This window comes from Hyposmocoma kahamanoa, unplaced genomic scaffold, assembly GCF_003589595.1.
Source record: "Hyposmocoma kahamanoa isolate Upper Pololo Valley unplaced genomic scaffold, ASM358959v1 100021, whole genome shotgun sequence".
Taxonomy (NCBI): Eukaryota; Metazoa; Arthropoda; class Insecta; order Lepidoptera; family Cosmopterigidae; genus Hyposmocoma; species Hyposmocoma kahamanoa.
This window is the reverse complement of record NW_020653200.1, coordinates 15,467,184-15,493,902: the sequence shown is the minus strand read 5'-3', so window position 1 is coordinate 15,493,902 and position 26,719 is coordinate 15,467,184. Positions and strand designations below refer to the sequence as shown.

At 34.1% G+C, this 26,719-nt stretch overlaps 2 protein-coding genes across 5 annotated transcripts in view; one reads left to right on the top strand and one right to left on the bottom strand.

Moving 5' to 3' along the window:
- LOC113238201 (fibroblast growth factor receptor homolog 1-like) overlaps window positions 1–13,151 on the top strand; it is a 49,125-nt gene extending 35,974 nt beyond the window's left edge. Inside the window, exons 3-15 of one of the 4 annotated variants that reach the window (XM_026475230.1) lie at window positions 5,017–5,173; window positions 5,679–5,791; window positions 7,625–7,933; window positions 8,155–8,346; window positions 8,459–8,664; window positions 9,751–9,886; window positions 10,178–10,440; window positions 10,513–10,753; window positions 10,835–11,024; window positions 11,150–11,261; window positions 11,342–11,535; window positions 11,847–11,984; window positions 12,523–13,151. In XM_026475230.1, coding sequence (XP_026331015.1) covers window positions 5,017–5,173; window positions 5,679–5,791; window positions 7,625–7,933; window positions 8,155–8,346; window positions 8,459–8,664; window positions 9,751–9,886; window positions 10,178–10,440; window positions 10,513–10,753; window positions 10,835–11,024; window positions 11,150–11,261; window positions 11,342–11,535; window positions 11,847–11,984; window positions 12,523–12,727 — 2,456 coding nt within the window. In that variant the 3' untranslated portion in view covers window positions 12,728–13,151. Of the gene's footprint in view, window positions 1–5,016; window positions 5,174–5,678; window positions 5,792–7,624; window positions 7,934–8,154; window positions 8,347–8,458; window positions 8,665–9,166; window positions 9,382–9,750; window positions 9,887–10,177; window positions 10,441–10,512; window positions 11,025–11,149; window positions 11,262–11,341; window positions 11,536–11,846; window positions 11,985–12,522 lie in introns of all 4 variants that reach the window. The other 3 variants (XM_026475172.1, XM_026475021.1, XM_026475105.1) reach the window with 3 other exon arrangements.
- A 7,582-nt stretch (window positions 13,152–20,733) lies between these two features.
- Window positions 20,734–26,719, bottom strand: part of LOC113227339 (adenosine 3'-phospho 5'-phosphosulfate transporter 1) — a 16,253-nt gene continuing 10,267 nt past the window's right edge. The window contains exon 9 of the mRNA XM_026460240.1: window positions 20,734–23,976. Coding sequence (XP_026316025.1) covers window positions 23,971–23,976 — 6 coding nt within the window. The 3' untranslated portion in view covers window positions 20,734–23,970. The remainder of the gene's footprint in view (window positions 23,977–26,719) is intronic.

The window sequence follows — 26,719 nt, the reverse complement described above, 5'->3', positions numbered from 1 at the left end:
TAACGCTTAGGCCTTTTTGTGAGTTTCAATTGTTATGACACTTATGACATTAGGAAGCACGAAGTCGGACAATATTGTCGTTGTCAAACGTTAACTGTGAAAAGTTAAAAAATTCAGAAATCGCAAAAGACAAGACACGAAGATTGAAAATTTTGCTTGTAAATTTCATATAATGAAACCATTCAAAGCGGATACAGCGTCACGTTTCGATTTGCACCTTTTAAAGGGGTGCTATCTTCCGCCTAACTGGCCGTCATTTTTAATTGGGTAAAGCTTGCGTCGAAATATAAGAATTTCGAATGCGAGAGGAAACGGATGTGTCGGTGTCGCCCTTATAATAATTCTATTTTTTATTCACGTCGCGGCTAGATAAAATTCTTTTCATCTTTTCCATGGCAACTTTAACGTTTAATAATCTGTCTTATATACGTCGCTAGCAGGTATCTTGAAAATTGCTTTTGATGTTAGGTTCATTACGTTGTACTATGTAAATTGTAAAGGAATGTATGTAATCATCATTAAGATTTAGACGCTTACCTGCGACATTCGGAGTTTAAAAAATTGCTATGGTTACCTACGTTGTGCCTACGTTACAAAAAAGTGCACGTGAAATAACTTAAGGCGTCAAGTATCGATGTCGGTTCTGAAAACGATACCACATGACTTATTTCGCTATTTTCAGATGTCAAAACAATTTGTTATTTCATTTTGTACCTTATGATTCTGTTTACAGTGGCTTGTTACACGGTTATGGCTTGTAAAACGATAAAGTTGATGTTTTGTGGATATCGTGTGACAAACGTCACTACGTACGTTTTCATGTATGACATTTCTAAAATAGCACTTACCATTTCCTGGTGTATCATGTAATATGTATGTTGTGGTATAACCTCTCAGATGAAGACGTGTTTTAAAATTCCAACGTTTATATACGAGTATATGCTAAATAAATCAGTTATGATTAAATATTTACTTCCTTTCAATAGAGATTTCAGTAAACGTAACCCTAAATAAATTATGAATTGTGACAAAAGCATGTCGATGTTATTATTCTTACTGAAATCACAAAGCTATGTTATGAACATGCCCCACGAGAGAGTATCAGCTATAATTACGAATCCCAATACAAGACCACCAAAGTAAAAGATTACATGGATTTAAAATCCATTGTTTCTTAAACTCGTATTACAAAGGTTATGATTAGGCGACATGCGATTGCTAAACAACATAGAACTAACCACGGTATAAACCGATAACCTTTTTCGGCAGGTATGTTGAAGTGTTGGGCACAACATATCTATTAATTTCAATCCAGTGGTTTTACTAAAAAAAAACACTCCATAAGCAACGTTATCCTTTTTATTTGATGTTCTATAGCTTTTTGAATGCTTGGAGCGAGGCCAAACAGATTTTTTGGCGTGGGTGTCTTTGGGATAGCTTTGGCTGTCTGACCATGCTGGGTGCCAGCTATTGGAGCTATTGGGTCGAGAGTAATCGTTTACTAAAATAAGGCTAGGTCATTCACCTAAGCTTACCCAGCTTCGACATAATATTGATATATTCCATTACACAATAATGGTGACTATTGTTGCAGTGTCTTATCTACCCTATCTGCGTTGTGTAGGATACGAAGTTCTCGCTAAGTCCCTTCTCGAAATAATAAAGTCACAGCTTATCGTTGCTGAATGTCTGTACAATTTAAAGTTAAAACAATAAGGTATTATTTATACCTAATGATCCACGGACCGATAATAAGGAATAAAAATATTGCTGAATTTGTTTCCGAAAGTCGTATTTCATACAAAGTAGGTACCTATGTTTCTTTTTCGCATCATGATTATTTTTGTGATCGTCGAATTTATTCTGTTATTATTGTACGTAGTTGCTGGTGTCTTACGAATAGCTACGTGTAATGAATTCATATTTCTAAAAGTGTTAGCAGTTTTACGACTGCTATTATTTATAATTATGTTTGGTTGTTCTGAGTATTTGTACACTCGGTGCCTCTGAACGGGGAACACGTCTGCATTATAGGATAGGTGATATTACAGCGCCAAGAACAAAAAACCTTAAGGTTGGTAGTAAGTAGTTACTATAAGGTGGTGACGTGATAATGATCGCAATATATTTCTTCTTCACGATGTTTTCCTTCACCGAAATGATCGTGGTAAATTTCAAATTAGTAAATGTTGCGGGTAAATTCGAAAAACTCAGAGGTGCGAGCACGGATTCGAGGCCACGGCCGCTGACTAAGAGGCGTTAGATGAAACATTAGGCTATGACGGTTTTATTTAAATTATATGTTACTAATAATGTCATGTTAAGTTAATATTCTCAATAATCTATAGGAATAGGTATAGGTTTCAGCCAGCTCCCGAAAACGCAAGAAGATATAAAAACTGGTATGCGATCCCTACAATAGGTACTATATCCACTAATTCTCCAAAAATGCAAACTACATGCATATCGCTATGATATTTCTCACGAGTCGCCAAAGACAATGTATTGTTTTTAAAAATAGGGATTTTTACAGATCAATTTTTTTGACCCAAGGGTACAATCCCCTCCATCTGCTCACCACGTGCGGCCGCTGCAGCGACCTTAAGGCGTTTGCAAATGAAACTAGTGATGTGAAACAAGAAAACCACGATTAAATTAAACCTAAGTATTTTATTAGGACTAAATATTGCTTACCGACATATTCCGCTATAGAAACTCTTTGTTTAACTAATTTTAGAGCACAGTCCTTTTACTCAACAATGGTATTAGAGATCATATAGATAGGTAGGTATTATAGAAATGTTAATTAAATCTACATTTTACGACGCCATTCTTTGACAGTTGCGTTGTAATCTAACAACAAAATCATGAATTTTTATTCGTCGAAAAGGGTATTAATGTTGTATAGTAAAACATCTATTAATATAGGAAATATCGATATCGATAAAACAAAGCGCAGTCTGTGCTCAACCATAACTCACAGGCTACAAATCTTGATGGTCATTAAAGTTTCAACTGCGTCCACTTTCCAAATAAAGCAGTATAACTTTGTTCAAGTGACTTAGCAAAATATTTTTAAGTAAGATTCTGAACGTGTTTATTTAATTTTAAATCCTTCTTCAATTGTGATTATATTTTAATGTTACCATATATGATTAGAAATCCTCGATTGGGTAGAAAAGGACAGTAATTGTGTAGGTATTTTGGATAGTTTTTTTTTTATAATAATAACGCACACACGCAACATCGCCCCGCACTAGGGAAACGCTGTGTCGCGGGTGCCATGGACACAGACATAGACACTCACAAATTACACGTAAACTCACAAGATAAATAAATATAGACCATAAAAATATTTCGCCCGGTCCGGGAATCCAACCTGAGACCTCTGCGTGGAAGTCCGGCATGGTAACCGTCCGGGCTCGGAGGCAATTAATGATGATTTACTTGATAGAGTTTGTAACACCTAAATAATACTAATTTATTTTGTGTATAGGTATAGGTACAAATAGATAAAGAATGCGGAATCTTAATTACAAAATTTATAATCAAACGTCAAAATGATTTGGAATTATTTGAATTCCAATAAATCCAAATAATTCCAAATTATTCAAAATCTACGTGACATTTTAGGGACATAAAAATTTTGTGGAGTTCCATGTGCAGCACGTATTATGAGGCAATATAAATACTCAAGAGTACCTACGTCTTTACGCTAAATTAGTAAGACGTTTAGTACTTATACATGCTTACGTATACCAAAAAAATTATATAGGTACTTCATGATTCACATTTCGTTACTAACCACCCTGTTTCTAAATTTATATAAACCAGCAGTCAATAATTTTAAAGTTCAGAGAGTACCTATTGACGCGGCATTGTTAAAAGCCACAGCTCAACTGGAATACCAAAGCCAAAAGGGCCACTAAGAATATAATAGTGACTTTAAATTAGCAGTATTTCTATAAGGTTCAATAAAAACAGCAAAACTTTCAATGTAAGAAACTGAATTCCCAGTTTATTTTAACAAAATTCGCATAATATTACGTATGGTAAAGCTGACTAGATTAAAATCACAGTTGTATCCTAAAATAGCAAGCGGAGTTCGCAACCGGGCACCTGAAGGCAATAAATAAATAGGTGCGCTCGTATGGAACTTTAAAACTCTGAGTCTCTGACATCTCGTTCTTTACATCTTTTGGATAGGGGTTTAAATATAGACTTTAAAATTATCTAAATACGAGTGTTTAAGTACGGAATGTCATTAACACATTATTTTGGCAAACCGCTAAATAGCATTGATCATTTTTGAACTGTTTCCTAATTCGCATGTTTTAGATTTCCATTCGGTCTTCTTATAAATAAAAATCATTTATTTCCGGCGATAATGACCCAAAGCAAAAAAAAATACATTACAATTAAAATAAATAAATGTTAAAAAATTAATATAATCCGAATAGAAACAAATAAAAAATCATAAAAATTAAAATACAATAAAATAGAACAAAACCGAAATAAAATGAAATAAAAAAGTCAAAATTAAAATTAAAATTTCAGGTACTAACATACAATTAAATAAATAAATTTGTTGTTTACTGATGTCTAAATCGATTGCCGCCTTACCGGGCACCATAGCGGTCATGCTCATTATATAGGGGCAAGATATAGCCTTCCAGCTGTCATAGCCAGGATGATATTGGGGCGACCCACACTCTGTGCACCAGTGATGTGTGCGCATGATGCGCATCATTGTGTGGAAGCAGTCAGTGCAAGCCACCGCCAACATACCCGAGGCGCATTGTAGTTTTTGTTACGTCAGTTTGGTACTAGAAATACACTGTGATAATAAAAATGAAGTAATAGTAATTACGTCTTTTTGTATTCATTACTTATGAAATTTGTTTATATTATTTTATTAAATAATTAATAGTCTTTACATTACATGATAAATTGAGTACTCCTAAATATCTCCAAACTTTATGCAATGGTTTGTATATTTCTTGATTTTGGTTTCAGACGACACCCGTGCAGTAATAAAGGCTTCAACTAACGAGCGAATAAAGCTGATATGTGGACTGAAACCGAAAAATCAAATTCAACCTGTCCGATGGTACAAAGACGGTCAACTGCTGAATGGCCAATCTAAAGTCAAACCTTCAATGAAAATGATATGGTAATGGATAAATGGATTTTGACTTTATCTACTGATCAAGTTTATGATCAAATTATTATTTATTTTTAAAAAATATTGCAGCTAAAATGTCAACACCAAGTAAAACTTGTACCGCAATCGTATCGTTAACTTCACACATAAGTGTGAAATTGTATATTCAGAAGTTAATATAAAATAAAGAGAAAAAAAAAGATATTCCACAATATAAAATAAGTTAATATAAAATAAAGATCTGCATTTTACGTCAAAGTTTAGATAACCAAATCGAAAAGCGCCTAATAATGCATGTGTGACGAGAGTTGTGTGATTCTATTCGGGACATGAAAACAAGCTGTCAATCGCATATCTCAAATCAAGTGTCTCTAAAATCAAAACAAATTAGGAACGCTACTAGTCATCAAATTTCAAACAAAGAGTTAAACTTAAAAAAAATAAATGCCTAGTCGGCACGTTTTGCTTATATTACAATAGAGACACTTATACATTTTTATGATAATAATTTCAGGCAAATACGAGGATTCCAAGCAGTGGACGCCGGAGTTTATGCATGTCGAGCCGGTGATGACAATGGTCAAGAATTCAGCGTCACTATTAATCATATTGATCCTGAATTAGCAGGTACTTACATGTTATTTTTATAGTAGGTATAATTTAAGTGCTACATACAAATAAATGCAATGACATTCCAGTATACGTATTCAAACAAAAACTTGTCGTCCATTATATACGCAGAAGTATCTCGCTCTACACTTGCCTAACTTGTTTAATGCTGTATTGCATTTGTATGTATATAAGGGAGAAGCACCACATCTCGGATAATTGCCTAATTTCGGACAGTGGAATATCTTTTTTTTCTATAGTGCCATCTATTTTTTATTTCATATTTTAATAGCCAACTATAAAGTGGCGCCAATGTAAAAAAAATCCGCTGACTAGTTTAGAAAATGGCAGAACAGTCAGACGTTACGTCACTTTTTTCTAAACCATATTATTATTCTATGATAAAGTGTTGTTTTCGTCGGGGTAAATACAAATTATCATTACAAATGCTATGTTTTATAAAATCTAGCATCTATTAATACAAATAAAGGGATAATAATTTTCAAACCGATAATGTTTACTAAGTTGTAGTAAGTTTTTTTTTGGCTTTATGAAATCTTAATTACGGATACCTACGCGAACCTTATTAGAATAGGTACTTTTTTAAATGAGAACTTCAAAGCTTTTCATACATGCAATTAATATATTTTTTCATGTTCTATAAAAAAATGTAATATATATAAATTAATATCGAGTGCTTAGGTTAATATATAAATTTAAAAAAGTTTTTTTATGTTTGAGTTTATTTTTTTTTAAGAATGTCAAAGTTCCTTTAGGATCTTTAGTAGATATAGGTCATTATAGTTAATTTTTTTAACCGACTTCAAAAAAGGAGGAGGTTCTCAATTCGACTGTGTTCTTTTTTTTGTATGTATTTAATCGCGATAACTCCGGTATTTGTGAACCGATTTTCATGATTCTTTTTTTGTTGGAAAGGGGGTATTTCCATAGTAGCCACCTCTAAGGGTGGCTGTTCACGCATGAAGATTCATTTTTATAAGTAGCGCCTAACTTTAATTTAGGAGCAATTACTTTTAGCAATTATTTAGTTGATTTTGCTAGTTCTCCAATTCAAGGCGTATTTCCCTCGATATACTTTGAGTAGTGTCGTAATGAGAACCTATTTTTATTATCTCCAGTATCAAGTCCTGTATAGTGGCGAACTAGGGGATATTTCAATGAAACTTAGCAAATAGACGTAATTCCACTTACTTTTGAGGTCGGTTTTTTTTTATGTTTAAGTTCCTAATTACCCAATCAAAAATTGATTACAAATCTGATTATTGCTAATAAATACAAATTAACAAATTATTTGATTAGTTTCATATATTATAATTATTGTTACCTAATATCGTATTCACAAAAAAATATTTATATATAGGAACCGTAAAACCAGATAGCTGGTCGTAGGCAACCTTTAGAAATTCATTGATTTTCGCTTTTTTTATAAAACGTAGGTACTGTAACTTAAAATATTTAATTAGAATATGAAGAATTGTGTTATTTTTAATAGATATCAAAATAAAGACTACTTTAAGGTTACTTTTAGAGTTCTTATGCGTTGACTAGTATTTTTTAAAACTTTCAAATAAAAGTATCCGATATTTGGTGCTTCTACCCTATGCGAAAACCATTTTCATGAATATAGAATGCACCAAGCGTTGGCGTTATAGTAGAGTTGTTCGAAATATACATGTCATTTCCTTTTCTTATTATTACAAACCTTTCTTCAAAGCGAGATGCACGAGTGAAGTAATAGGTACTGTAAACTAAATTGCTTAAGAGTCAAAAAGACTCAGTGCAAAAACAATTTAGTATAATAATAATATTACCTACATATCCAAATTTCAGAATACCAATCTGATGCCGAAGCACAAAAGGTGATGTCTGAAACGTTATCGCATCAAAAAGCAGCTTCACTTAGTAAAATGACACCGCCTTTACAAAATAATACAATGAAGCTACTTGAGAAAGATCCTTATTACATTACCACAAAAGAAGACGAAGAAGACGAAAACAATGAAAACCATTCCGATGCTAAACACACAGATAATCGAACTGTTGATAAGTTTCCTCCGAGATGGAAGAATCCTTCAAGAATGTTTGTTATGGAAATGAAACCTGCTGGTAACTCCGTTAAACTGAAGTGTGTTCCAGATGGTAAGTGTACATTAAAACAAACATTAAATCCAATTATTAGTTGTAACGTGGTAAAAAAAAACAAAGATAGTTTACTGTTGCAAACACAAGCTAACAATCCCTTCTTTCTCACCTTAGCTCGTCAGCTAAAATAAGATTTTACGTTCCTAAATATGAACGCATGGCCTGTAAACAACTGGGAATAACTAAAAGCATTTTTATTATGTCGTAAACTTTTGCAGGGAATCCTACGCCGAATATAACTTGGTACAAAAATAATGGTCAACCTATTGTGAGAACTTACTCTTCTCCAGTGTTTGGAAAATGGGCTATGGTTCTTGAAGAGCTGACAAAAACTGACAACGGGAATTACACATGTGTTGTGTGCAATGAACTAGGCTGTATTAATCATACTATAGAGTTGACTGTACAAGGTAAGTTCTGATGTATTATATCTACCTAAACTAACAAAACATAATCGACTTTTTTAATAGAGATACATAAAAAACAATCGTATTAAATATTATTTTCCAATAACTTTCTTAGAGCGATTCCCATCGCAGCCGTATATAAAGGAGGGATATCCTGGAAATAAAACAGTTTTGACAAATGATACAGTTAAACTGTATTGTCCACCGGTTTCCGATCTCGAACCGCATTTGAGATGGTTCAAACCTACGGCGAATATGTCACTCAAAGACACTGAAGTTGGTTCAAACGACGCGCTGTCAATCGGCGAGGATAACATTGAGGTCAATTAAAATTTCAAATTTGGTGGCGGTTATACCTTCATGTTTACAATTCACTCAATCGAAAGTCAATTGTTGCGGTTTATGGTAGTAAATAATGTAACTAGGCATGGACAAAGTAGTCAAGCCTGGTACAATCTGTTTCGTAAAACGTGTTGTGGAATTAATCAATGCAAAGCGAACTAATTGTACGTCGTTTGTTAAGAAAATATTAATATAAATTTTATTCGTCATGTTGCTGTACAGGTTAAAAGTGCAATTCAAGTCACAAATAACATACATTTAATAATGTGTATTGCTGTTACATTTCGTTATTTATTACTTCACAATCATTTCATATTAAATGGTGGTGGAAATAGGTGACGGATAGGTCCATGTTCCACAGAAATTATTTTCATCTATTTAAGTATACTTTTTGACTAACCATTTATGTGCTTACTAAGTTATTATAAGGCGAACATTACAGCATATTATTACTAAAACTATATTTTTCTAATGTTTATAGAACGTCTATACTCGAAGCCAGTGACCACCCAAGGTGCGAGCAACTTGACAGTGTTGGTAGGTGACACTGCAAGATTTGGGTGCAAATTTCTTACTGACATGCATCCTTATATTTACTGGATGTATTTTGGCAAAGACGAAATTATATACCATGAGCCTAGCGATAATAAAGAAAAGGAGTGGGTGGTTTACAACGATAGTACCAGAGTAGTGATGGTGAGGGTATAGTGACTAATGCATGTGCGTGTAAACTAGATTGAGGAGAATCTTTGCATGAGAATCTGCATGTTAAATGCCTGAAATCTGCTATTACTCTTGTCACCGCACCGATGTTGGGTTTTATTTAGCAAATGAAGGATAATTTGTTAAAGGCATGTAACGATCAATCTAGAACTGGAGTCTTGCAAATTTTCCTGGAACTATTTTGTGGCAATGAATCTTTGTTAACCTACAAATACGTTTTAAAGTTGTGTGTCTTGTTTAACAAACTCAATTTTGTTTTAACCGTTTACTTTTATGCGATGTTCTTTATATCCATCTTGTGATTCATTTCGATAGGAAATTATTCTCACTGTCATTTTGCAGAGTCAAAACCCGTTAGATAAACCCGAAACACTGACATTGTACAACGTTACGAAGAAGGACGAAGGGTGGTATGTTTGTGTTGCCATGAATCATCTGGGAAATGCCACAGCTAAAGGTTATCTTTCAGTAGTCGATTGTAAGTATTGAACCGAAAATAACATCCATCCTTCATTTTTCAAAATATTTGGATATGAATGAGGAACAATAGCTACCGTTAGTAAACTTTTGCTTAATTCGTTTTTCATTTTAAAGAAATGTTTCATGTCTTTATATTGTCGAAATCAAAATTCTCTTAAGGTACTGTAGTCTAGGCTCTACTCTATGAGTAGAAGTACTGGCTGAATGAATATAGATTTGTGTTTAGAATGTATACCTATATGAAGGTTTTTGTTAGTATCGTGATAATTAAACAATTGTATTTTTTCAGCATATCCTGTTACAAAACAAGCTGCTCTTGAAAACGGCAAACACGCGTTGCTAATTAATATCTTGACAGCCGTACTAGGAGCCATGTTTTTTGTAGCTGCCATTATAGTAGTGATGATCTTCAAGAAGTTAAAGCGAGAAAAGATCAAAAAGCAGCTCGCTATAGAGACCGCAAGAGCTGTTATCGTTACGCATTGGACAAAGAAAGTCACAGTTGAAAAACCTCAGATCAATGGATCTAATGTGGATGCTAGCGAAGGTTTGGTAAGTATAATGAGTTAAACTCTTCTACTTTCACGTTATTTATGTTGCTTGTAACTAATAAGATTATTGCAGTTGATGCCTGTAGTAAAAATAGAGAAGCAGAAGCTGTCGCAAGTGCAAAGTAATACACCCGATTCGATGATGATGTCAGAATATGAATTACCGGTGGATGTGGATTGGGAGGTGCCAAGGGAGACACTGTCTTTAGGCAAAATCCTAGGAGAGGGAGAATTCGGAAAGGTCGTGAAAGCTGAATGCGTCGGTATTCTGAAACCAGGTGTCCCGTCTGTAGTGGCTGTAAAAATGTTAAAAGGTAGGTACGATATTATTTATTTATTTACGAAACGCTCACAGCGAAATAGACAGATGACAATATGTATTTTTTTTATTTTAGAAGGTCATACGGATGCAGAAATGATGGCATTGGTATCTGAAATGGAAATGATGAAAATGATTGGAAAACACGTAAATATTATAAATTTACTCGGCTGCTGCACGCAAGATGGTCCACTTTATGTCATTGTTGAATATGCACCAAACGGCAATCTTAGAGAATTCCTACGAAATCATAGGGCAGGAAACCGGTAAGCTGTTTAGTTTGTTAAAAGTAATATGCATGAAGTACCTACCTTCATTTATTTTCATTAAGCAAAAATATTGCAAGAATAAATTTTATACTATAAAATTAAAACTCTTGTATTATGTTTAGATACGAATCACCGATACAGGATTTGAAAGACAAAAGAACACTAACACAGAAGGATCTAGTCTCATTTTCGTACCAAGTTGCGAGAGGAATGGAATATTTAGCATCAAGGAGGGTACGTACTTCGTAAGTTAACTGATATTATATCACCGAAAAACGCCTGTCCATATAATATTTTGATGTTTTGTTTTATAGTGCATCCATCGCGACTTGGCTGCAAGAAACGTTCTCGTTTCCGACGATTGCGTCCTCAAAATAGCAGACTTCGGTCTTGCAAAAGACGTTCACAGCAACGATTATTACAGAAAGAAGACTGAAGGCCGCCTGCCCGTTCGGTGGATGGCACCAGAGTCACTTTACCACAAAGTATTCACCACGCAGACGGATGTGTAAGTGCACAATAAAGGGATATAATAAAATGTTTGAACTTAGGTATTGCGCTGTGCTCTGTTTAAACTGTTTTTTTTACATACGTTTTACTCATTCCCTTTTTTTGCTTTATATTTGCTATTGCGAAAGGTCAGGTATGCATTTCATGAATTGTGCTTTGCGAAAGAACAACAGTAAATCCAAAAAGCAACTGTTCGACTAGCACATGCCTAGCGAAGAAATGGTAACTTTTTAAAATGAGCATCATTAGTAAATAGTGACAAATGGAGCGAGCATACTAGTCATTCAGCATTGCACATTATTCCATTAGTTGGTCGTTTGGCGTGCTCCTATGGGAGATCATGACACTCGGCGGCACTCCATACCCAACTGTGCCCGGGCAGTACATGTATCAACATCTGAGCGCAGGACATCGCATGGAGAAGCCACCATGCTGCAGTCTTGAAATGTGAGTAGCTTCTGGAACTTATACGTGAGGGTGAGATGGATTCATGTCTTCTTAAAACTAAAATAAAATATTAAAGGGATTAAAATTGAAAATTTCAATTAAAATAAGTAATTTTATTAATCTGTAACTTGCTATTTGCTTTGTAATCCTGTAATAAACTCTTTAAAATGTAAATCTTACTCTATAACATAAACCGCTTGTATTTTACTAGTATGCTGTGGTAGCCTGTAAGTGCGATATATATAATGATTTTATATTTTGATTGTAAATTATTAGCTATACTCTTTATATGTATTGTGTTGGCTATCCATTTCTGAATAAATAAAATAAATAAATAAAAAAGGAAGTCAAATGCGCACTTACGTTATAAAAAAATGTCATTGTGAAATTAGACTTGTTTAATTTATTTAAAATTATATGATCTTTTAATAATGATATTACTACTTATACAATTATTTATGAATGTTAAATTGCCTACATATAATCCTCTCTATGATAATGACGATGAGATGGTGACCTTAGTTGTTCTTATTTCCAGATACATGCTAATGCGTGAATGTTGGTCTTTCTCGCCTGGTGACAGACCGTCATTTACGGAGCTGGTTGAGGACCTTGATAAAATCCTGACCGTCACGGCGAACCAGGAGTACCTGGACCTTGGACTTCCTCAACTTGACACTCCACCTTCAAGTTATGACGGTTCTGGTGATGAGAGTGATAGTGAATTCCCTTTCATAAAGTGAAGGACAGCGACACCTGATGAATTCTGAAGTATAAATAAAATATTGGAAAGCAACATCTTACTAAGTATATATCTTTTGAAGATCACAGTAGGTAGTGATAATTCATGTCTTGATATTGTAAAAAGTTATTTAGTACCTATTTAATACCTATTAATTTACGATCAAATGAATCTTTTCTAAGTATACACTAATAATACTTAAGTTGGTGTTCGGGATTCTGAATAAGTAGTTTATTTTATTTGTTAGTAAATTTGTGTCATCCCACCTGATTTTTTGCGCTGTTAGTGTACCTACGTAATGCTGAATACTCTATACTATACTCTCAAGTGTATGTATGCTATAGATTGTAAAAAAATTCCTAAGTAGGTAAGTATATAGATCCCTATTTCAGTCTAAGAAGTATATAATATAGATCCTATCTAACTTTACAATATTATAACTAGATTTACTAATAATAAGTCACTTTTTGAAAAGTACTTATTGAAAAATAAGTAGAAAGTTATAAGGAAGGGATATTATAAAATATTTATTTGTCACAATGCAAATAAAAATATTGCATATTATTTTGTTAGTAATAATCTGTATTTTCACAAATGTGTGTACCAAATTTGAAATTCAATATTTGGTAAACGTGACTTTTTAAATATTTTAAAAAAAGGTTATTTAACAATAATTATAACTTTTTATATAAAAATAACCGGCCTCTTAAGTTCGTGGAATTACATCTAAATAGATTTATTAAAATCCGTTACTGGAAAGAAGCGAAACCGGATTCATCAACTAGGGGTAGTTTGCCACCCTTAGAGGTGGAATGTTTGCTTCAAATTTAAATGGGTACACATTGAGGTACCCTCTTTCCAACAAAAAAAGAATAATCAAAATGGACCTATTTTTAATCGCGTAACATACGCACAAAAATTCGGGGTACTGTACATCCTACTTAGGGTTTCTAATTTCTTGACATATTTTTATTTCTCGAGTGTCGAGAATTCTCGTACCCGATTTCTAGAGTTTCTCGACTTGTTGTGTACCCGTTTTGCCCTGCACCTCCCAATTTCAGCCCACGATGTGAATTATTTTAAAGGTGATAGATGCCGAGTTCCTCAAGGTTCCGTACTGTCCGCAACTCTCTTTGACCAATGCAAGGGTTAGTGTAAAAGAAATTCAGTCTTGTTTCGACAAGCCTATGGTTAGTCGTTTGAATTTGACACTTAAGGCAGTCTCCGATTGAGCCGAATGTAACGCTACCAAAATGCAGGCGTAAAATAGCCACTAAACGGAGTCCCCTAGACATGACTCAGACTTTTCGTGATACATGAGGACGCACTATAAGTTTCCAGAATGAAAAAGAAAAAAATACTATAAATGGTCAGAAATTAATTTATTGTTTCTCAAAATATTCTCCGTTAACGTTAATGCCCTTTTTCATACGAATGAACCAATTTTGAAAACATTTATGCCACTCCTCCGTGACAATACCTGAAACAAATTTTTCATACTCTTCGACAGCCTCTTCAGGTGATGAGAATCGTTGTCCCCACATAACCCCTGAGTCTCCCTGGGGTCAGGGGTATCCATAAAGATTTCCCTAAATTTGACGACCCTTCGTTGAATCTGGTAAGCCTGGCATTGCACCAAGTGACGCGATCCGTTTTTTGAGCCTCACTCAAATTGTGTGGGATCCACCGAGAGCACACCTTTTTTCACACCAAATGTTTGTGTAGTATCTCATGCCTATGCCTAAAGACGCCCGGATCTCATGGTATGTCATATGCCTGTCTGTTTAAGACCATACGGCGCACAGTATCGATGTTTTTGTTGTTCACAGCAGTGGACGGGCGACCATCACGAAATTCGTCACTGAGATTCACACGACCGCGTTTGAATTCTGCAAACCAGCTATAAATAGTCTTCTTGCATGGTGCTTCATGGCCCAAAAGCAGTTTGAAGCCGAGCGAAGCTCCGCTGAACTGTTAAATTACACTTAAAGCCGTAGAAAATCATACTACGAAAATTTTCATGCGGTTAATCCATAGATATATGTTAAATCCATGGTGATGTGGACAAACAATTTCTAAAATGACGCCACAATGCAAAAACAAGTGACAGATGAAACAAACTTTACCTACTTACCTGTGGCATGCTAATTTGACTGCGAAGGAAGTGCGCTAGCGCTACTCGTAATCATGGCTTCTTACTTTTGCTTTAATTCAGAGTATATTAAAGTACCCTTTTTGCCCACCACAACCTTTATGCCAGACCTTGCTTCATTATCATTTCAAAATGTTTTGCTATTTATATCTCCCAAAATTTCACTACGAATGTTAGTACTTGGAAGTACATTCCTGCTCCAAGATCTAGTTCTAGACAGACGGACAAACATGACGAAACTACAAGGGCTCGTAGTTTGACAGCGGAAGCCTGAATATCAGGATAGTTTATACATTCAGTTCATGAACCATCATCAAAATTATGGATATTTAGTAATTTTATAGTTAATTTTGTGGTTTTATAGCAAATTACGCGTATATAACAATCGGTATCAAGTTTTAAGAACATTTGCCGCAAACGCACAGAATATTTCAAAAGTCAAATTATTGCACGTTATTCCATTGTTCAGTGCAGAGCTGAAGTATAGACAAATCTGAATATTATAATTCTTTTTTAGGGTTTCGTTAAAATACTGTATGAGGTTTTCTTTGAAATTGGGACCTTCGATTCATTAATTTAATAAAACACATTTTAAGCTTCTCACCAGGTTTATTTTATGATTTGTTTATTTTATTAAGCACTACAAACTCACTTTAGAAGATACATTTTTGGAAACTTCAAGAATTCTTTGTTAACACAATATGGTAAATTTTCGATAATGCTTTTATCAAAATCAACCCGTTGCATACCATTTTTAACTATTTTAAAACACGTTGACCGGTTTTACGACTAATATCAATAATAAAGGTATGTTAGGTAATCAACGGTCTGCATAATTCTCGTCAATATCTACTTGGAAAATACTTGTACATCCTTCATAACACCCTGTATACTAACCGAAACTTAAGACGTTAAAGTAACTTTATGGGATTGTATGACCCATCAATATTTACAACTTTTACTATATTCTTAGATCCATACAAAAAGTAAAAGTTTTCTAAATTTCATCTAAATGATTACAGATTTAAATTTAAAAAGATAGAAACTACGATGTTTCTTTAATTTAAAGTACATATTTTGAAATATATTGAAAATAAGTAACTGTAAAGTGAAAACTTTCAAATAATGTCGTTTTATTATACATCGTAAAGTTATTTTACAGTATTGAATAAAAAATATCAGGAAGCCTGCTGCAACCTGAATGTATGGATGTAGATACGTACAATATGAGTACCTAGGTATATTTTGTATTGCTTAATGCTATTATTCCGTAAAGTTACTGAAACTTCATGATAATGATGATTTCTATGTATAAACGTACAATTACATCATTTATGGTGTTACAAGGATCTTATTAGTGAAAGTAAAATAACAATAAAGCTCGTAATATCTAGTCCAATAGGTCTCTTTTTTCTATGGCCAGCAGTACCTTTACTGTCCATTTACCGTTTTTATTATGTTTTATTTTACAAACTAGATTTCCTTGTAAGTTTAGCTATATTTTCGTTGTGTATTTTTTTAATTAGTTGTGTTATTATTTTGAAAATTCAAAGGCTATTCTCATTATTATTTTGAACATTCAAAGGTTTTTTGAAATAAAAAAAAACAACCAAATTTGAAATATAAATGACTTTAGTTCAAATAAATATGCTTTACAACATTTATGTATAATTAATAGCTAATAATAGCAATTACTTAGTATTTTGAAGCATAAAAAAGCAGCTACCGCAGCTACAGCTAGCCCCGTTTTATCTGTTTATTTAGTTTTTTACTACGAAAGTGTCTCTCCAGAGAACCTCAATAAGTAATTAGATGATTTTTTTCCAATTACATTAAACTTTTATGTCTGTACTTAATTAGTATTATAAATTATATTATGATGTCAACAAATTGTTTGATTTCATATTTAGTAAGTAATATTTTAAATACACCAGATTTAGACTTATGTAAGTAATTTAGAAATTATGTAAATATTGTAGGTATTTTATTATTAGTGAATGATTTTGATGTTTACATTTTTTGTTCTTAGTAGTAGGATAGTGGTATAAAATAATACATTGTATTGTATTATTATGAAAACTAGAAATATAGTTTAAGATTTTATGGCATTTTTTTCTACAAGTTTTAGACAACTTCACATTTAAAATCCTCTTGTTACCATACATTTCCTTCTTGGCACAATAAATTTCAAGGCAGAGTATTAAATTTTTCAAATTTTTTTTTAGATTCAACTACTGCAATGTTTCAAAATAACATGGCATAAAGTATAACAAAAACTAACACTGGCAGGAAAATATAATTTGTTTTTAAGAAACTCAAAAGCCGAAAAGTTGCCAACCACATTTAAAAAAACTTGGAATCTTAACTTAAAGCTCCCAGTTACACGAAAAGAAAGTTTTCGCGTACATTAGTGGCGAATCTGAATTCTATTTATTATGCACCCCGCATTTATTATGCAGGCGGCCCGGCCGCCGTGTAGACCAAATTCAAACCAGGACGCTCATTTAAATTAAAACGTAAAAGCTAAACTAGAGCGTATTTTGCCATGATAGACGCACGCGGTCGCTGCGCGGAGGCAACACGAACTCCGCTCCACGACCGCCCGGCGGCCGCGCGGAGTGAGTGCGATGGAATTCGTGTCGAATAAATACGCCCTAACACGTACTTGTAAGAAAATATTTAAATATGAAATATAATTTGGTATTTTTATCCTGCCTATTGACAGGATTCAAAATAAAAATCGTACAGCAGGAGCCCAAATTCAATGACTTTAAAAATGTATAATAAATTGTAATTTGGCCTTTTCAATGCGAGTGAATAGGCATTATGAAGGTGTGGTTGCTACATGGTCGACCTCATCGTCACTTTCCATCAGGTGAGATGGAGGTGAAATGAGCACTTACACTTTTTATTAAAAAAAATAAAAATTAAAGATAAATTTAAAAATGAACAATGTGATAAAAAATGTAATAAAGATTTAAAGCTATTTCTGTTAAACAAATGTTTTTACTTCTTAGAGGAATATTTTTATGATTAATACTTCTATATCATAAAATTAGTAGAGTAATAATAAGATTAGACTTAAATTAGACTAAAACTTAGCTCTGTCTCTCTCTCCAGACACTGGTACGCCTTTCAGCGTTCCATTATGTTTGATGTACACACGTCAGCACATCAAACTACACATTGACGTATCTTGTTCCATTGCTCTGGAAGCGATTTTCCAACAAAAATGTGTAGTCTGATGTGCCATTGTCCGTACATACGAATCTTGAAGAATATGCAAGAAATAAAAAATTTCAAAACGACCTCATAAACTCGTAAAACTCTATCACAAAGACCCATGTTTATGAACACTAAAATATACGTAGATTTTGATTTAAAAAAAAAACTATGAAAAGTGATACGAAGTACTTCTTAGTATTAAAAATATATACATCTATCATATTCTAGTCTAATGGATTCGCCGTTACCTCTTCAGTGAATTATGTCTGGGAGCACGTAACCGTGGTCAAAGACAACATTATTATACAGGGTGTTAGGACACGGAGCGTAACAGCGTGTATTAAAAAAAAACATACCATTACCAAGACAATGTGGCTAGTACCTGGTCCCTTAACATGGCAGTCACATTTTCACTAAATATTTAATACGGTTTTGTGACGTTTTCTGGATACTTTTTATCTGAATCATCCGAAAATTGTCATATAGAAAAAATACTATACTATCCATTGACTTACAATAAGTCAATGATACTATCATATTTTCTGTTGTCAAACATACATGTGACAAATCATAGTAAAGGGTGACAACACAGACATATATTTAAATAGACGCCGCAAGTGTACCTACTTCGCGTGCCCAATGTAAGGTATATACGCTTAGTTGCCACTGCTAAGCTTCAGAACGCGGCCCGCCGTTAAGGTAAACATCAGTCGAAAACGCAAAAATGCCTAATTGTGCCATTAGAAACTGCAATAACGCCACAGCTTGGAAAGATGAATAAACAGTGACGTTTCCTTCCACAATTAGCTAATTTGCATTTGTATAATTTATTTCAAAATTAATTATATTCATTGTAAATTAATTTCGAGAAAAATAAATATGCAAACGAGTTTATGCCGCGCGATTTAAGTTGCCGACAAAATGAAATAGTGAGAAATAGTAATAAGAGTTTTTTCCCATGTTATACCGTGTTACAAAAAGCGAAACAAGAATGTTATCCTTCTCCAGTATCGTGCAGAGTCACAAGTACTTACGCCGAAACAGATTTACAGCCTTTAGTTGACCATACAGTTAGGCGGTTATCTATTTATCTAGAAGAGGTTTTAACAACATTGAAAGAGCAAGAACGTGAGAGCTTGAAGTTAATTTCAAAGTGGGGTTGTGATGGCTCACATCAATCATTTCATGTTAATGACATTGAAAATCTCATAAAGAAATGCGAAATATACCAATTCGCTGATGATACGTGTCTCCTAGCAGCTCACAAAGATATTAATGAGGCACTACGTTGCTTACAACACGACTTTACGCTGTTAACAAAGTGGTCCCATGACGTCGGTCTAGTCCTTAATAGTAATAAAACTCAGTTGATGTACATAAGCTCGAGTAAAAACAGAGTTGTTACTCCGTTGTCATTAATTGCACACAATCACGCTTGCCTACACACAGATCAAAACGACTGTGTATGCGAGGCCCTAGAACTAGTGAAAACGCAAAGATACCTCGGACTTGTAATCGATGATAGACTTACTTGGAAGGATCATATTAACCACATATGCGACAAGCTGAGGGCTATACTCGCCAAGTTTGCTATTATCCGTAATAAAATACCATTCCAAACACTGTTATCTCTGTATGTTGCTTTGGGTGAATCTATAATTTCTTATGGCCTAAGTAGTTACGGCAGATCATGTAAAACAAATCTTAATTTAATATACCAACTACAATTACGAATATTAAAAACTATAGTTCCATACAAAGTTAAAATAAATCATAAAAATAATTATCACGATCTTTTTCACTATTGCAAAATTTTACCGATACACGAAAAAATTCAATACACCCTATTAGTAGAAAATTTTTTCAACAAAAACTTTCAAAGTGTGGTAAGCCATAATATAATAACCCGAAGTGTAACCAATAACTTGCTTGAAATTCCGAGTTATAATAATCTACATGGCAAAAATCAACTCAACTACCAAATTCCTAAACTGATTAATGCATTGCCACAAGAATTAAAAGTAAACTTAACAACTAGAAACATTAAAACAAAAATTAAATCATATTTTTTAAATAAATAATAATTATATCTAAATTAATTTACTTTGTTTTTCAATAATCAAGTACTTTTATATGCTAAAAATTTCATACCTAAAACGAACGCCCTGTATATGTGATCAGCCTGTTATTATGTCGCTCTTTGGAGGGTACTTTGTTTGTTTACTTGAATCTTCGTTGGTTCACCTTTTTAATAGTGTGATAATTTTAAGTGGGTAGATATTGGATTGTAACTCAATGATGAAAAGTGAATAATATGAGTGAAAATCGCGAAAGTCTTAAACAATGAGAAGTGAATAAGTTTGCTAGTTTTTTGTTACGGGCTCCGTTCAGCGAATTACGGTGCACGGATAAACCCATGCGGGTTTTTGTTGTGCCGCATGTTTTAAATTATATTGTATCTTTTTGTAAAATTATTAATAAATAATAATAATAATAATAATAATAATCGCAATTCAAACAGAAATTCATAAATGATGCCGACTCAGATGCCAACATTTTTCAAAGTTGTTTTGTCCCTTTACGATTAGTTTCTGGCAATGACGATGAAAAACTTATTTGGCAAAACCCAACGCCTTCATCTCCTCGATTTTGCAGCCCTATAAGATTCCGTCTTATAAAAGAAAATAAGGATGTCACAGAAGACGAAATAAATTACGTGAAGAAATCTGCGAAGTCGCTTAACACTACAGAAGTTGACTTAAATGGAAATAAGTTTTCAGTTATTCATGTTTTCATTATGACAATGGTAGATGGCAAGGTCTGCCACTGGTACAACATCTACAAGTAGATGCTACATATGTGGTGCAACTTCTAAGGACTTCAACAAGATTGATGTGCAAAAAGAAGTAAATCCAGAGGATATAGAATTGGACTTTCGGTTCTACATGCCAGAATAAGACTTTTCGAAAGTGTTCTCCACTTGGCTTATAAATTGCCAGTGAAGAAATATAGAGAGAGAAAAACTGAAGCAGAAAAAAATATAGAAATATAAATAACTCGAAATCCAGAAACGGTTTCGCCAAGAAACGGGTCTATTAGTGGATATACCGAACTCAAATTTTGGAAATACCAATGATGGTAACACGAGCCGAAGATTTTTTGAAGACCCGATATAGGTTTCTGATATAACGGGCATTAGTTACGATTTAATATTCCGATTAAAGGTTATACTTGAAGCAATTTCGAGCGGGCATATCATTGATTCAGCCAAATACGACAAATACGCTTTAGACAGCTCGTTTATACGTGCAGTTATACCCTTGGCACCCAATGAGTCCAACAATGCACAAGATACTTGTTCATGGCGCTGTTATTAAAAAAACGCGTTATTGCCATGGGCAGCTTTCGGAAGAGGCCGCACGCACGCAAGCACGCAACAAACATTTTAGGTCGTACCGCCAAAATTTTGCGCGTAATTTTTCAAGAGAAACAGAGTTTGTAACAGAGACATTTTTAATAGGCTACTCCTAACATCAAATCCTCTTATAAGTAGCTTGAGGAGTGTAACAAAAAAAAGGGTGAAGTGCTGTTTGCCAGAAACAATGGAACTTCTCATGCCTGTGAAGCCCAATCTTGTAAATGATTTTTCAGAGAGTGACGAAGATAGTCATTAGTCATTTTAATATTTCTTTATATGTATGTATGTAGTAAAAATATACAATAAACCAGTTTTATAATTAAAACTACTTTTTTTTTTAAACTATAACCTTTTGAATAGATATAGCATATAAAATCATTTTGGCCGCGTAGATCGTTCAAATACCCATATGTGCGCCGCATCGCCATGTTTTTGGTCAAATTTTACGATTAGTGATGATCACTTGATGTGACACAGTTCTCGATTCTGATCGTACTAAGAAACAAAGGGATGATAATTCTTAAGACCGTACAAACTGTTATAAAAATATTCTATAAAGTTTGTTGTTTTTGTCATTTGTTTTCCGGAGGTACTTTTTTTTCAAAACGTGTATTTAACTAATTCTCTTATTGTGGTAATATTTTACGACGTTAATGGATTGTTATGGATTCTTAAAATCAAGAAATACTTAAAATCATTACACTAAATAAGTGCTGCATCCGTGTCTTCGATTTAATCAATCGCTTTAATGCCGCAGGTTTCCCATCATTAAACACATGCGCATGTGACGTCATCGGAGGTAGAAAAATGTGACACGCTTGTTTTTAATACAGATCGCGGTACTTGGGGTGTCTATTTAGATGTCTGTAGGTGACAAGTTAAAATTAACCTTTGTTTCGTGGCGGGGTGGTAAGTAACACACTGTAGTGTTTTCTTAATAAAATATTTGGTATATCGTCGGGGATAGTGCAAATCCGCGCACATAGTATTGTTAAAGGCGCGTAAGTGCACTAAACAAATTTTACAGGAAAGGGATTTAACGTTATTACTTTGTTATTTCAATGGCTATAACTTTGATTTTTACACAGTAAACACTAATTTATGTTGTCTACGGACTGATAACAATAGAATCCCGTAAATCACGCTAATTTGGTTGCCACGACATTTACGCGGATTTGATTTGGCCACTAAATGACCGAAATGGCAACTCATAGTCCAATGTTAGGTACGCGTTATTGTACTATCCACGACGATATGTATCTTATTCGCTTACATTGATGTCATTTTGTAGGCTCACCCTTTATTGATATCAATATTACTTACCGACCTTTGTTACTCATTCACAATATGCAGTGCATTTAAACAACATACAATTTTAAATTTAGATTATCTGGCTGCCATGCCTTCAAATGTTCATAACCTCTATGCCAACAATCGATGCCTGACGAATCTAAATTTTGACAAAACAAGATTCTAGACATTAAATTTAAACATATATACAAAAAACATTTTGAATTATGCTATAATGTTTAACGTCTCCAATATACACGATTTTGGGATTAATATACGGCGAATATTGGTAATACATATTATCTTACTTATAAAAAGTGAACGAGAATTTGTATCGGGCGTAAGGGCAAGTAGACCGAAAATCTATGCACTGCAATCTCTAGACATGATTCTGAACTCAAAATCTTTAGAAATGTATTCAATTTAATCATGTGAAAAAACAAAGTATCCTTAGTACAACTAACCAATAAGGTAAAACGAGCTATAAGTAAACGACGCTTTCATATTAGAAGTCTTTGTAATTGTCGATCGAATATATTACCTAAAAATAAAGACGAAACGTTATTTAATTTGTTTGAAAACTATTCTGCCAAATCATTACGGTGACAACTGCGCGACGATTGACCAGCCCGAATTCGAAACCATTGACAGGCGTCGTCAATTGTTTTAGTTCAAATCGAACAGTTTAACTTGAGCTTTGCTATAATGGACGAAAATAGAAAACTTACATTTTGTTGAATAACGTCAATTGACATTTCGTGTCTATTTCTGGTTATATTCTCGATGCAGTATGTACACGCAAAAGATTTAGCTTATCTTTAAAATGACCGACTCACGTAGATACGTTGAGATTAAAGACACACCAACGTTTTAAAAAAAATGCCTGGGAAATAAGTCAATAGTCGGCCACAGCTAGTACACAAACAGTTGAGATATGTGTTTGTATAAATTGTATGGTGAGTTATCCCTTACGCCAGACACACAATCTACGTCTAATCACTGTTTCAATTGACTACAACAGTGCATTATAACACACACATATAAATATTTGAGCATCTTACATTATAATGCACACAAACTCACTCGATGTAATCAGTTTCTTGTTTGTAATTGACCATACCGGGTGATTATCGATGCATAGAACGCATGTGATCAGCAGCTATAACTGTGCAAAAAGAGTATTTTAAATGGGGATATTTTCGTCATAAAAATACTAATCAACGAGAATGTAATTCCAAACAGAATGCCAACTATTAAATATCATGAAGAATGCTTATAAGTAATGCTAATTACGGCCAACTTTTTAAAAATTTACACATTCGTGTTAAAACGTGTGTAGCAACGAATGTGTGAACGGGACACGCTACGTAACTCGCCTCGCCCCTCGCAGATTTTTGGTACGAGCTAAAGCAACGCGTGACGATATGAACCGAAAACGTCGTCCATTGTGGTAAGTTGATGCAAAACAGACTACACGCATAGTATAATAAGACCAATTATTGTGTATCTCCCGCCCGTTCCGGGTGTCAATCGTTCGGAGTCTAGGGTTGTCACATAATTAATTTTGGTTGTACCCTACAAGTTGTAAACATAATATGAAAAAATAAGGTATTCATCGGCTTTCTCGTGCTATATTGAAATGCAGTGCTTACTAATGTTTATACCAGTATCGTTCGCGGTTTAGTTTTCTGATTATGTGAGAATGATCATGAAATATAAATTGTATTCGAGTTCGCATATGCATAACAATACATTTATAAATAAAAAAATACATTTGACACAAAAAAATATAAGGGTTTTTAAAAACCGAGCGCATGCTTCAATTCTATAATGAATGGCGTGTGCGACTCGCGCTGTGCAACTCGAGTGCACAGTGAGATTATGCGAATGAGCGAAGCCGCGCCAATACATTTGTGTGGAGTTACCATAATAGTCATATTATACTATGACCACGCGCATGTTTTCATGGCAGTTTGAATTGGTGGGAGACCGCGTACGTTTACTCGAAAATCTCGTCGAGTGACGATATGAGACGGCGAGTATAGGCGATTGTGTAACATCGTAATACACGAATACTCTACTAATACACGAATTACTACTCCTTAAACTTTGGGAATTAAAAGAGGATTGTGCATGTGAATCCAGCCAGTAACAAACGTCACAATCACAAGTGAGTCTTTGCTTTTGGAAGTCCTGCATTTCTATTGCGCTAGTTCTGATCAATGGTTATGAATATGATGTCACCAAAGTACAATGAGAGCGACAAGTGAAGTGTTCATCGGTTTCGTTTTCCAGTCATCAGTCGATTACGTTCCATTCAGTAAGGTATTAACTTCATTCATGACATGCCTTCTTATTTATCTATATTGCTTCTACGACATACAGTGATTAATAAATAAGTGATTATATACGCAATATTATAGTGCACGCGACTATGAAGTTTGCCAGTCAAATTGTAAGGAGTATTGTATAAAATGCATGAGCATTTCAAATTTTGACTTTAACTATTTAGATTAGTTTGAGCCAAAAAACAATTAATGCATTCTACACCTAGATCATGCGCGTGCACTACACTTGTGTTACTTATATTATGGCATAGATATCTACTGAACACTCGCGTATCTTTTACAACTTCACAAGCAAGGTAAAAGATATGAACGATTACGTTTTATGATATAGATTTTTTTAGTGTTTTAAGAGTCAGTTAGATGGATTTACAAACAAAACTTCACGAAATACGGCCTTGACCATATCTACTGTAAAGCGGAACTCTGTAGTGACCACGAAGTGAACACACATAAGAAAAAAAATTACCATCTAGCCATTGACTTACAATTATATGGACGTCGGGTCCGCGCTAAAAAGTATCCGAACTTATAGGGCGTTAAAATCGTATACAGAGCGTCATTCACGCTTTAGTTTTCGTTTGTTCGACTGACAGCGCAGCAAGCACAATTAGACAGTACTGCGATGACATTACAATTTAAATTCAACGTTTTAGCTTTTTCATATTCCTTTACATGTCACTACGTTTAAATAGGTTGACTTGGGATATTTTTTTCGTGGTTTTTGTATTAGACCCGTCGTCCATTTATTTGTAAGTCAATGCATCTAGCAAAAGATTTATATTAAATTTTTATTGAATGTCAGAAAGTTTCACCACCTTGACATTGTGACGTCAACAACGTACAACATTCATTTTTTTGTGAAATCACTGCACTAGTTTGTTATAATTATTAATACAAAGATTACGAACACTTAGAAAAAATTCCTTCGATCCGGCCGGATTCGAACCGACGTCTCCTAGCAAACCATGTCAGACGCTATGCCAATTAAGCCACGGAACGAACCAGCGCACCTCATGAATATTTCAGCGCTTGTTATCGGTTTTCAATCACTTTTTTTTATAGATTTCTCATAGATACAAAGATCCGACAACAAGCACAGAAAAATTCATGAGGTCGGCTGGTTCGTTAATGTACAACTTTGCATTCGTCACAATCATGTTATCGCAATAGCCAAGCGGCAAATCGTTGGCGATTTTACTGTCAACAACATGCTAAGATTTAAATTAAACTCTGTCTCTATAGAATGATCGCCAATTGAACGAATTGGAATCACGGATTATCATACAAGGGATAATTCCGAGGTATTCACAATAAATAGAGCCAAGATGACCTTTGATTGACTATTTGCCACTTAGAGTGGTTACACACGGTGACTTTTAGCAGCGACTCAAGCGGTGATATTAATTTACAATTAATAAAAAAATTAAAAAATATATTAAATAAATAAATTAGTTAATTAATTTAAAACGTGCATCGCGTTTGCATCGCGTATGCATCGCGTTTGCATCGCGTTTGCATCGCGTATGCATCGCGTATGCATCGCGTATGCATCGCGTATGC